General features: G+C 30.3%; 1 protein-coding gene across 4 annotated transcripts in view; it reads right to left on the bottom strand.

Moving 5' to 3' along the window:
• LOC105202597 overlaps positions 1-13,378 on the bottom strand; it is a 190,588-nt gene extending 177,210 nt beyond the window's left edge. The window contains exons 1-4 of one of the 4 annotated variants that reach the window (XM_039447551.1): positions 13,252-13,377; positions 10,535-10,641; positions 10,401-10,451; positions 9,811-10,129 (exon numbers count right to left, since the gene is read on the bottom strand). In XM_039447551.1, the coding sequence (XP_039303485.1) occupies positions 9,811-10,129; positions 10,401-10,419 (338 nt within the window). In that variant the 5' untranslated portion in view covers positions 10,420-10,451; positions 10,535-10,641; positions 13,252-13,377. Of the gene's footprint in view, positions 1-9,810; positions 10,130-10,400; positions 10,642-13,251 lie in introns of all 4 variants that reach the window. The other 3 variants (XM_039447546.1, XM_039447542.1, XM_039447554.1) reach the window with 3 other exon arrangements.
• Positions 13,379-13,720: the final 342 nt, after the last annotated feature.

Genomic DNA, 13,720 nt, shown 5'->3' with positions numbered 1-13,720 from the left:
CATAACGCAACGTCGATCATAGCGTTCATTTCGTCGATGCCAAGTACGTATACGAGCATCATTGCCATAAAGGCAAAAACATGATTCGTCGGAGAAATATACATTTCTCCAATCCTGTGAACTGTAAACATATAGTCGTCTTAGTCTAAAAAAAATCTCTTTTTAGACAAAGATGACCATATGTAAACATTGCATGCTCAATACAATAAAATTTTGTTTAGTACGCCGGCGATTCTCGCAGTGTGATAAGCGACACGGAATTTTCAAAATGCCGCGTAGACATTTATCGGCCGTAGAAGTTGCACGCATAATTGCGCTTTTGCAACAAGGTTTTAGTATGCGTTATGTGGCGCAAGATATTGGTGCATCTGTGTCCGTACTGAGTAGAGCTTGGTTACGATATCAAGACACGGGAAATTACACGAGACGTGAAGGTAGTGGTCGTTCTCGATTAACGACAAATAGACAAGATCGAGCCATTGTTCGTTATGCATTAGAAAGACGAATAATTACCGCAAGAAACATTCGTAATGACATTCATTTGCGCCATGTGTGCGAACAAACAATTCGCAACCGTTTGAGAGAAGCCGGTCTTCGTTCTCGTGTTCGTGCACAAGTACCAAGACTCACACTCGTACATCGCCAAGTACGTTATCAATTTGCGCGCGATCACATAAATTGGACCGCTAGGGATTGGAGAAATGTATATTTCTCCGACGAATCATGTTTTTGCCTTTATGGCAATGATGCTCGTATACGTACTTGGCATCGACGAAATGAACGCTATGATCGACGTTGCGTTATGCCAATACGATCCTACAACGGCGGTTCCGTGATGGTGTGGGGGTGTATATCACTTACAAGACGAAGTGATCTAGTGATCCTGCCACCTCCGGCAATGACGGGTGTTCGTTATATCAACGATATTCTACGACCACACGTTTTGCTATTAAATCGAACCTGTCGGAACTTTATTTTTATGCAGGACAACGCTCGACCTCATACGGCGAATATAACGCGACGTTTTTTTCAACGACACGCAATTAGACTGTTAAATCATCCCGCCAATAGCCCGGACTTAAATCCAATCGAGCACATTTGGGATGAAATGGAACGACGATTAAGGCGTCGCGAGGAACAGCCGCGAAATTTAGAAGAATTGGGAGAAATTTTAACGGAAATTTGGCACAACATTCCGCAAGATCGTATTGCGAGATGTATAAATATGCGAGAACGCTTGCAAGCAGTAATTGATCAGAGAGGAGGAAATACACACTATTGAACTCTCATGCGCGCGAGCGCATACACACACAGCAGAGAGGGTTTGGAGTCATTAAATACTGCAGAAGTGACGAACTGCGGGGTCCTTATCTCTGCTGTGATACATACATACACACACACACACACACACACACACGCACACACACACACACACACACACACACACACACACACACACACACACTCACACACACACACGATGTGCAAAAATCCGACCGACAACCTCCACGTGGTGCACATTGGGTAATGCTAATGTCGGCGGTAGACGTCATTTTTCGGAAAAATGTACTGTAAAAAATGTATATCTTCAAAGTCTTGTAACTCGGTCAAAAAAAATCGTAGAGAAAACTTTAAAAAAAGCATTTTGTAGAGAAAATGTCATACTTTATGGCACTTGCATTGGATTTGTCGAGAAAAATTTTTTTATTGAGCTACAGGCTGTTAAAAATACGTTATTTTAAGGAAAAAACAGTGTATCTTTTTTGGGGCATAGTACTAAGAAATTGAGAAAATTTTTGAAAACCATTAACAGCATGTTAAAGCTGGAACTTCGAGCTTTAAAATGGTTTTTTGATTTTTTGTCTACGATGATTTTTCACGGAGTACGGATATCATTTGTAAAAAATGCAGGTTTAGCTTCAAAGTAGCGTAACTCGGTCAAAAAAAATCGTAGAGAAATTTTAAAAAAAGCATTTTGTAGGCAAAATGTTGTAGTTTATGAAGCTTTACTTGAATTGTTCGAAAAAAATTTGTTGGTCGAGCTGCAAAGTGTCAAAAATACGAAATTTTAAGGAACAAAACAGGGTGTGCTTTTTTACTGCATAAGACAAGGAAGTTAAAAGAATTTTGAAAATCTGCTGATAGAGCGTTAAAGTTGGATCTTCAAGCTTCAAAATGCTTTTTTATTTTTTATCTACGATGATTTTTCACCGAGTTACAGTCATTTGAAAATAGCCTAATTTTTGGTGTCTGGAAAGTGTTCCCTATTTTCTTTTGAGTAGTGTATGAAAAAACCTTGATCTACAGTCCAATGAACAAACAATATTTTTTAATTGTTTTTTTAATAAAAATTTTTTCATATTTAATTTAATTATTAAATTATATTGATATATATTTTTTAATCACACTCTTATTTAAACAAATAACAGAAAAGTTATTCCAAATGCTATTCTACATTTGCAAAATCAGTAAAAAAGAAACTATAATTTTATATTTGTTTATATAAATACTGTGCTTTAATTATACATATTTCATTTTTTTGATAACGTATATTGACCTAATCTACCAGTTATATACATATATCAGCATAAAGTATTCACAGGTTCATCATGAGGGATCAATTCGCAGCGATCACGGAGGTCAAGCAACGTTCAACAGAGTCGCGACTTGGATGGGTGACCGCTTGGAAATTTCCGAAAAAGATTCCCGAGATTTTCGCAAAAAATATTTTTTTAAATGTTACACAAATATTGTTTTGTTTATTGAAATTATGTGGTGTAATATTAATAATATTTATGTGAATATTTTGGAAAATAAGATGTTTCAATGCAATATTTCAAAAAGCGGACATCCTAATGTTGCTGCAATCTTTCAGCAATGTTGCAGCAATGTTTCGCAATCAAAATGTAATATTACAATGTTTCAATGAAATCATTCTGCCATGTTCCTGCAAACTCTCTGTATGGGCAATTACAACAAGTTTTTCTTATCTGTTCCAGACGTTTTTACATATTTTCAAACTTTAACTATTAAATTTGAAGTGTTTTGCATATTTGTAACAACATATTTTAATTTAACAAATGCATTGCATCGTAATATTACTGTAGTCCTGTAAGCTTGCAATAATATTGCAGAAACATTTTACAACTTTCATGCAATATTACAAAGTTTCTGCAGTCTTTCACTGTAAGGTTTATACAATGTTTCTGCAATCTTTCTATACTGTACGTAGTAATACCTAATTGTCATTGCTTATTTAATTATAATATTTAATGCGTTTTTTATGCATTATATTATTAAATTTTTTCTTAAATTCGCACCAAATACTTTTGTTATTTAAAATTTAAAGCTATTCAATTTGTATACTTTAAATATTAATCTATACTATTTTAAAATAGAAAACAAAATTATTGAAACGAAAATTTTAACAAATAAATTATTAAACATCCTTTAAATCTACATGACAATTTTTAATCGATTTACATCATTTTTTTTTTTAAATATATGACTACAAGAATATATGAATATAAGAATGTTATTATATATTATTAACACAGCTTTATCAAATATTAATAAGTGTATGTGTTACAGTTAAAACCCGAAATCCGTCAAAACCCGAATTTACTGGTAAATTCTAGTTTTAACTAAGCCAGCTCGGCAATTCGCGTTCTAACTGAAATAATGTAGTCAAAACTAGAATTGACCGAGTGCTTTAGTACATTCGCGTTCTAACTGAAATAATTTAGTCAAAACTAGAATTGACCGAGTGCTTTAGTAAATTCGCGTTTTAACTGAAACAATTCAGTTAAAACTAGAATTGACTGACCGCTTTAGTAAATTCGCGTTTTAACTGAAACAATTCAGTTAAAACTAGAATTAACTGACCGCTTTAGTAAATTCGCGTTTTAACTGAAACAATTTAGTTAAAACTAGAATTGACTGTTCGCTTAGTGAATTCGTGTTCTAACGTGTCGCCGGCGCGCTTGTCAATTGTTTACGTGCAGTCGTGCAAGTCAGATGTGTTCGGATGTTCTTTCTGCGCAGACATTGGCGATGAGTGACAAAATGGAATGTGAGAATTTATCTAGAAAAAGCTGGAAATTGCGTTTCCTGGAGAAATTGCTAACTTTAGATAGGAAGGAAAGTCACTATAATGTAATGAAAAGAGATGAATACGATAAGTTATTAGCGGAGACTGAAGAAGCTAAAGCTGCAATAAAGAAGACGCCTTTGCAATACCGAAGAGTTAAAAGATTTGATGTTTTTGAAATCGGTGGAACGAAAAAGTTGATTTCAAAAGACGAACCAGTCAAGTATTATTTGCCAGCAGAAGAAATATACGACGTCATAGAAAGTGCGCATATAGCTATAGGACAATGAAGAAGGAAATATCGAGGAAATACGCCAATATAAGTAATGAAATGATAAATATTTTTTTGTCAATGTGCGAAACTTGTCAACAAAAAAGAAGCAAGCGCAAGAAAGGTTTGGTTTCTAAGCCGATCCTTCACTCAGAAATGAATAGCCGTTGTCAAGTAGATTTAATCGACATGCAATCTCAGGCTGATGAACAATTTAAATTTATTATGGTTTACCAAGACCATTTAACAAAATTTATCTTACTGCGAGCACTCCAGAGCAAAAGAGCTGAAGAAGTTGCTTTGCAACTTACTGATATCTTTTTGACATTTGGAGCTCCCTGTATTTTACACTCTGATAATGGAGAATTTGTCAATTCTGTCATAGAAGAGTTATTTACATATTGGCCGGAGTTAAAAATTGTTCACGGAAAGCCAAGACATAGCCAAAGTCAGGGTTCAGTTGAAAGAGCCAACCAGGACATAGAAAACATGTTGGCTTCATGGCTGAAAGACAACAATACCACCAAATGGTCGAATGGTCTTAAATTTGTACAATTTATGAAAAATAGAGCACTTCATTTTGGAATCAAACAATCACCTTATAAAGCAATGTTTGGAATTGAACCAAGAGTTGGACTGACGACATCATCATTGCCATCTGATATGATTTCAAATATCCATGATGAAAATGACCTTCAGAACATAATCGAGCAGATGAATACAGAGCACGAGGAAACTGAAATAGTTGAAGAAGTACAAGAAGATGAAGCGGAGGCGATGCTAACTACAATATCGTCAAACATCTCCTTAGCCAGGAAGGAAGCCAAAGAAAATTTGGAGAAACAGGCCAAAAGAATGCAATTGATTTCCGATGCAACTCATTCTCCGGTTGATATAGGAGCTAATATCATTATACTCATTCCAGATGTTGACAGAGGAAAGGCAGACTTACGAAATCTCATAGGTATCGTTCTTGAAAGAAATGAAGATGGATTATACAAAATTGGCACAAAGGACGGAATTCTAAATAAATTATATTGCAGGTAAGTTTGGTGAATTTCCAAGCCGATTAATAATTCAGAAAATATGTTACATTAATATTTTTTTCAGATCTGAATTTGATATATCTCCTCAAATATTCTTGACTCAAGAACAAGTGCCGAAACAGGAAATTTCCTTGAGAACTGCAGCTAGAAAAGGCGCCGTTGGTACAGGACAAGGCTTTGTCCGCTGTGCTTGCACAAAAAATTGTACTTCAAAGCGTTGCTTTTGTATGAAAAAGGGCAATCTTTGCAACTCTAAATGCCATAACAGTATGCCTTGTAAGAATAAGTAGTTTTTGAGCTATATAAATCTATTTTCTAATTTCTAATTTCATCCAGTTATTCGTAGCATTTAGTTTTAAAGGTGAAAGATACAGTATTATATAAAAAAATATTATTATTAGGTATTATTACTTATTAAGTTTTTTACTTATAATATTATTACTTATATTACCTATTACTTATATTATATTATTACTTATAATATTATTACTTATATAATTACTTTAATTAAAATTTTAACTTCACTGACAATTTATTTTATAAAAATTTTGTTTGAAATGTTTCTCTTCTCTCCTATATAATCAACATAATAAAAATGTTTGTTACGGAATAAGTTACAAAACCAATATAATCTGACTGAAATGATAATAAACATCATCAATCAGCATTATTTCAATATAATTATAATGCAAGAATCTTAATTTTTATTTTGTGAATATTATACATATATGTGTTACGCCCAAACACCGAAAGGCGAAACGTTAGAATGCGAATTCACTAAGAGCAATCAGTCAATTCTAGTTTTAACTGAATTGTTTCAGTTAAAACGCGAATTTACTAAAGCGGTCAGTCAATTCTAGTTTTAACTGAATTGTTTCAGTTAAAACGCGAATTTACTAAAGCACTCGGTCAATTCTAGTTTTGACTAAATTATTTCAGTTAGAACGCGAATTGCCGAGCTGGCTTAGTTAAAACTAGAATTTACCAGTAAATTCTGGTTTTGACGGATTTCGGGTTTTAACTGTAACATATGTAAAAAGAAAATTTTATATTTTAATGTGTTATGTATGTACATACATATCATAATGCACATATGTCCAAAATTGTGATATAAAATAACATGAAGTTATATTTTAGCTTTCAGCATGGCATGGTCATGCCATGCCATGCTGAATTGATAAGTCAATTTTAAAACGTTTAATATGCTCATTTTAAACATGATATTGCTTGGATACATACAAACAATATCTAACAATAAGCCGAATAAAATACATCAGAACATCTGAAAAATTACTGTTTTTGCTATGTAAATGACCTTGCTACCTAAATTTTAATGTTTATCATATTGACGTGATTCAGGAAATTGTGTAATCTTATTTTTATTAAAATTTTTATTTTTCCATCAAAAAATACTTTTCAACAACGAGACTTAGAAAATTGTAGAGATGCAAATTACGTTAGTAATTAATCAATATATATGAATTGTGACTTCTTATTTGTCCATTCTAATAGAAGAGAAGAGAGTAGGGGAGACCGGGGTTAAGTGACACCAGAGACTTGTTGGATATGTGTTTGTTTCTAGTATTTATCTTAAAACAAACAGCAAATAAAAAATTGCGAAACATCCTGTTAGAATATAAATATTTTTCTCTAAGTTTCATTAAAATCGGAATAATATTACATTTTTAAAAAATAGAAAACCAATTTAACACTAGCAAAGTAAACTTTTAAGATTCCCGAAATTTTATATTAATATTTTTTAGCGTAAATGTATAAAGTTACGTGTTATTAATTAGAGTGAAGTTTTTCGCAAACGTATGATATACTATTTTGGGTAGTAAACGCAATTTTCATTCATAAAATGATTGAAATAAAGCATATGTCGGGTCGGGGTCAGTTGATTGATATTTAATGAAGACACCATGCGCCGTGGCGCTTAGTAAAACTCTGCGTCACGCCGTGGCATTGACTATTACACGTGCATTTTATACGGAGCCTTCTTGTCCTACGCTACTAGGACCCGGTTTTTCATTATCTAGTTAACTTATGGTTAAACTTAAATTTAAATTTGAGCCAATAAGCTTCACCTATGGCATCATTGTGGATGAAGTCCATTGGAAAAAACATCAAGTAAAATTTAACCATCAGTTAATTAGATAATGAAAAACAGAGCCTAGACACCCTAGTAACCAACTGACCCCGATATCAAGGCAAAATGGCCACGTTGTCGCACGTTTATATTTTGGTTATTATAAAATAAAGCGTATGATCAACAGGATCATATTAGGCATTAACGTATAGAGAAAGGTTGCCTCTATTACGTTTGTATAGGCAATTACAACAATTATTTTTCTGAGAAGTTGTAGCTTCAAAATTCTAAAATATGGCGTTTAGCCCCGGTCTCCCCTATTATGGCTACTATTGACAATATAGCTAGTCCTATTATTTCCGTTATTAGGTGACGTATTCTAACAATTGCTTATAAAGTTATTCGTTTAGTAGCCCACCGTTTTTTAGTGATACTAATATGCCAATACATAATGACTGACAATTGTTATAAGGCATTTTTACTTTTGAGCAATTCTAAATTTTTTCAAAATACACTTTTAATTTTTAATTACATACACTTTCTCATTATTCTTAAACTTGAGTATATTATCACTCAAGTGTATGTACATACACTCAAGTGTTTTCTTGTTATTTAACTTTTTATTTGGCCGTATACATTTCGAGTTATACAAAGTTAAAACCATAACATGGAATTTTGTTAATATAGTTTTTTAAGCAAAATTTTGAAATCAAAATATTTCTTCGATAAATCGATTATCATTCTAAAGAGCGGTGTTTAAAAACATTAGAAACATCATTTTATACTTATTGTTTAATGTTAAACAGGGATAAAATGATATTTTTAATGATATTTTTAATGACATTTCTAATGATATTTCTAAAGCTTCTGAATGCAAGAAAATTCCAAATCAGGAAAATTTTAAACAATGGAAAATTAAAAATATATAATTTTTAACCAAGATACTGTGTTTCTTTTAAACTAAACCAATTTTTTTTAATTATTTTTATGGATAGCCATATTACAATCATTTTTTTTTCCACTGATTATGCAGTGCTTTAGATTTTTATAAATCACGTCCTAAATAATAAATATTTCATTATTTTGAGTTTAGAATCTCTCTATCAAACAACACTCTGACGAATGTAATCGTTCAAGTTTCAACAGAAAATATTAATTATAAACAAAGTTGTTCAATAAAATGCAAATGGGTGTTATATTACCCTCTTCTTATAATTATTATACAATTAGCGTGCGTGTTGTGAAATTCGCATTTATACAAAAATCATTTAATACTTTCAATTAAATAATCGCTCCATTTCTTATTCCACCGAATTTTCAAATGTTTATTTATACAATAATAATCGTTCATATTATTTGTGATTGTTAAAAAACGTTATAAAATGATGATTTGGTTATTTATTATAAAACATTGAAAAGGGTTAAATAAAAACAAAACATGTTTGTTTATTTAAATTAGTAACAAAATAATTTATACAAATAAACATCTTGTGTTCGTCATTTATCTCTTTATTTATTACTTTATATATAACAATTGAGCTTGTCTTGTATTTGTTATTTTTTTATTTTTCTTTCTATTTCCAGAGAGTCCATCTCATGGACCAAAGTGAGGCGAGTTATGAACTCAAAAGTAAGCGTGGTGCGCTAGGTTAAAAAATCATGTAACTACAAAACGGGTGATTTTGGTGAAATCACCACACTAATATAATAACACAATAATAACACTTTTCAATTTTAAATTTTATAGGATCATATTTATTATCGTCATGAAAAACCATGATAATATAAAATTAATAATTAATAAGCCATGTTTCACCGCGGCAGCAGTAAATATTAAACTGCTATAATTTTCTTTAACTTTAAAAATGTAATAAAACCTTTTCACGGGGTATTTTGATAACATTATTTTATATACTTATATAATATATTCATTGTAATTCTTTGAAGATAATAATATTGGTTAACATCTCTAACAGCACAAAAGTCCAAAAGATGTCATAAAAATATTTATTAACGTTTTTCGAATGTCTTTCAACATCTTTTGTATTGTCTAAGATATAACATTACCTGTATTTAACTTCAGTTAAATGTACACAATCATTTCTTTACAGAAAGAAGCAAATGTTTTATGAACACGTAATTTTTATAATGAATTTTTCTACCCTTAGGAAAAAATTGAAAAGATTCTCAAAAAAAAAAAAAATAGAAAAAATAATTTTTTAAGTTTTTGAGTCTTTAAAACTATATTCACAGTAAAATTCAATGTATCAATTTATCTATTATTTCAATTAATATATTTATGTATCAGTCCCACCTGCACTGGCTGTCCATCACGACTCCGTCGCCACAATGATATGGAAGCGCGATATTCTTGAAAGTGATAACTATCATGCAGGAAGGACAAGTCACTAATTCGAGATTGCATTGATGATGGGAACTGTTAATAGTGGTGTAAAGACGCGACACCAGCTGTCTCAGTGAATCTCTGTCAAAGGTGACATTTTTTGCGTAGAGTATACCCTTCTCGCCCAGCTCCAAGTACAGACGTCTACCATTGTGAGGTCCGCAGATATCCTCATTTCGAACAATGTCTGCAGTCGTTGCAAAGAACCACCAGAATGTCGTGAAGATCACTGAATCGATGACAGTATTTTATGAAATTCACAAAATACTAACGAATAATTTCCAATAATAAAATTAAAATAAAAATTTCAATCTTTGATAAGAGAAAAAATAACAGATACAATAAAGATTAATAAAGAAAACATAAAAGCATTTAACCTTTTTTGATATGGCAAGGAAAAATATTTTTATGTGCTTAAAGTGAAATAACAGCAATCAAAAGCTTTGCTAATTTCCTATAAATTACGCTAAACAAACGGCGTCAATCACCATATTTCTTACCATATTTAGAGTGAAACATATTCGTAGTGTAAAAGCGATGTTCTGCCCTTTCTGTCAAGAAATCCAATCCATGATTATGTGTAATTTCATTAGCACGATAACGTCATATATCGCATTAATGTCATATATCTCACATATCGAACAGAGCACTATTATGGCATCTCACGAACACGTGGCGGTTGCGCTTGCAGTTTACTCTTCGCGTCCCGTACCACATAGCAATAGAGATCAGCAAGACGTACTGCAAGAAATAATCTTAGATTATTTTAAAATATCATCAATGTATGATAATAAATAAATTATAAAAATACTCTCATCCTCTAATCCTGTAATAGAATTGATATAAAATACTTTGCCGCTAATTTTAATTGCATTGTTATCGCGTTATTTTGAACGTCATTGGTCGTCTCAATTTGATCGATAAAGTGTACAAATGTGATAATTATTATATTTATTTTACAGATACATCGAAAATAATATCCAAATAATAAAACACTTATAATTAATAAAGTATAATATTAATTTTTGCATTCAGTTAATTGTTTATTAGAAGTAATATAATTCTTGAATTTTGTTGTAGTGTTAAAGGCAACAGTAAAATATTTCTAGTCAGTAAAAATTCTAATTTTAAATAATACCTTTATTTAAATTTTATTTTTTGTTGTATTTGTATTTGTACTATATTTTTTTGTTTTATTTGTAGTTTTTATTTTTTTTTTAATAAAAAATTTAATTGTAAATTTGTAGTCTTATTTGAAATTATTTACATATTTTTATTTAAATTACAGTAACGTATAAGCTTCTAATTCTTTTTTATTTAAATTAATAAATTAATAAACGTATTCATTCTATAAAAGTAATGTATTTTTCATAAAAAATATTAAATTAACAAATCAAGTTTTGTAATTTTTTTTTAAATATATATTCTTATTCTTAAATATATGTTATTTTCTACAGGAGAATGAAACACAGATTACAAAATAATTCTACATTTAAAGTTGAATTGGTAATTAGTAAAATGTAATTGTTATTAGAGGAGAAGAAGGTATTACGGCTACTGTCAATACGGCACCCCTATTACTTCCGTTATTAGATGACGTATTCTAACAATTACTTATGGAATTATTCATTTAGTAACCCGCCGTTTTTAGTGATACTAATATGGCAATATATAATGACTGACAATTGTTATAAGGCATTTTTACTTTTGAGCAATTCTGAACTTTTTCAAGGTACACTTTTAACTTTTAATTACATACACTTTCTCATTATTCTTAAACTTAAGTATATTATTACACGAAGCTACATACATTCGAGTGTTTTTCTTATTATTTAATTTTTTATTTGGCCGTATACATTTCGAGTTATACAAAGTTAAAATAATAACATGGAATTTTGTTAATATGGTTTTTTAGGCGAAATTTTTATATCGAAATATTTCTTTGATTGTCATTCTAAAGAGCGGTGTTTAGAAACATTAGAGACATTATTTTATGCTTGTTGTTTAATGTTAAACAGGCATAAAATGATACTTTCAATAAAATTTTTAATGGTATTTCTAAAGTTTCTGAGCGCAAGAAAATTCTAAATCAGGAAAATTCTAAACAATGGAAAATTAAAAATATATAATTTTGTAACAAGGTGCTATGTTTCTTTTAAACTAAACTAATTTTTTAACATTATTTTTATGGATAGCCATATTACAATCACTTCTTTTCTTTCACCAATTATGCAGTGCATTAGATTTTTATAAATCACGTCCTAAATAATAAATATTTCATTAGTCTAGTCTCTGTCAAACAACACTCTGACGAATGTAATCCTTCAAATTTCAATAGAAAATAATAATTATAAACAAAATTATTCAATAAAACAAAAATAAGTATCATCCTCTTCTTACCCTCTTCTCCTCTATTATTATTTATGTAACTGTTAGTTTTGTTTGTTATTAGCTGAACAGTGTACAATAAAAATCATTCTCTTTGGAAGAAAAACTCTAGAAGAAAAAAGTTATAAGAAAAAGAAACTTTTTTTAGTATTTAAAAAATCGACATATAAATTTATGGAATAAAATAATATCCATCCTAAGTTTATAGAAACTATGATAGAATGAAACACGATGTGACAACAACATGAACAAGTTTCAGTTATTTTTTTGCACAGGTGCCAAAATGACGTCATCAAATCTGCTCGCTGTCATATGATTTAATCTGTCCACTGTCATTCATTTTAATTTTTTTTATTTATTTTCCACATTTGAGAGATTTTAAATACATTTTCATAACCTGTGAAAATTCCTATTTCCGAATAATAAAAAATTTATATTTGTTTGTATTTTTTTTGTATTTTTATTTTATATTTTTATTTTATACGCATGTTACGCATACTTATCCATGCGCTCGATTGTTCACAATAAAACGAATTCATCTCATACGGCGTTGACTACGCGAAAGAGCCTTGAAGAAAAATCAATACGGTATGATGAATGCTGAAGTAAAAGTTTTATAACAATAATAATAATAGTAATAATAAAATAACAGTGACTTTTTTAAATTGTTAAAATTAGACAAATTTTTTTGACGATCACAGTATGTCACAGTATGTATGGAATACTTTGAACAATAAAAAACGAATTATGAATAAAGAAATTATTATTTATTTATAACTTGTTTTTAAATAAAAAGGATAGAAATCATTCGAAATCATCTTAAGCAAAATCGCATGCCTGGTGCAGATGGGTTATATTGGCGAGTGCGGGAAAATATTAAATAGTAAAAGTCACATTTACTCATTACAATTGTTTAATACACAAATGTGATATAAGCGTGTGAATAAAGAAATATAAGCTTACTGCGATTACAATGCGAACGACAACATGATTCTAGGAGCGGAAAAGATGAAGTAGTTTCCCCGGTCGGGTGTAGTAATACATGCACGCTCGCACGCGCGCACCGCGATCTAACACGCAGCCATAGAACTTATCTTTGACTATATAAATATGGACTGCTAGTACCCCTCCACTTTCCTATGTTTTCGTGTAAGAAAGATCTGCAACGCTTCCATCTCCTAAGTGGCAGAAATGTGAAACAAAAAAGCGAGACAGCAATAGTAGAAAATCAGAAAAGAAAGAGACGGAATACAATATATCGCTTTGAATTTATACGTTCACTCCAAAATATGCGATTATATTTCTGTAAAATAAGAATTAATTTTGCTAAATTAAAAGAAAATAAATATAAAATATACACATTTTATTATTAAAGATAAATTTAAAAAAATTATATAATTTATATATATATATATATATATATATATATATA

Source organism: Solenopsis invicta, chromosome 1, assembly GCF_016802725.1.
Source record: "Solenopsis invicta isolate M01_SB chromosome 1, UNIL_Sinv_3.0, whole genome shotgun sequence".
NCBI lineage: Eukaryota > Metazoa > Arthropoda > Insecta > Hymenoptera > Formicidae > Solenopsis > Solenopsis invicta.
The sequence above is the reverse complement of the archived record's forward strand: the minus strand, read 5'-3'. Positions and strand labels throughout refer to the sequence as shown.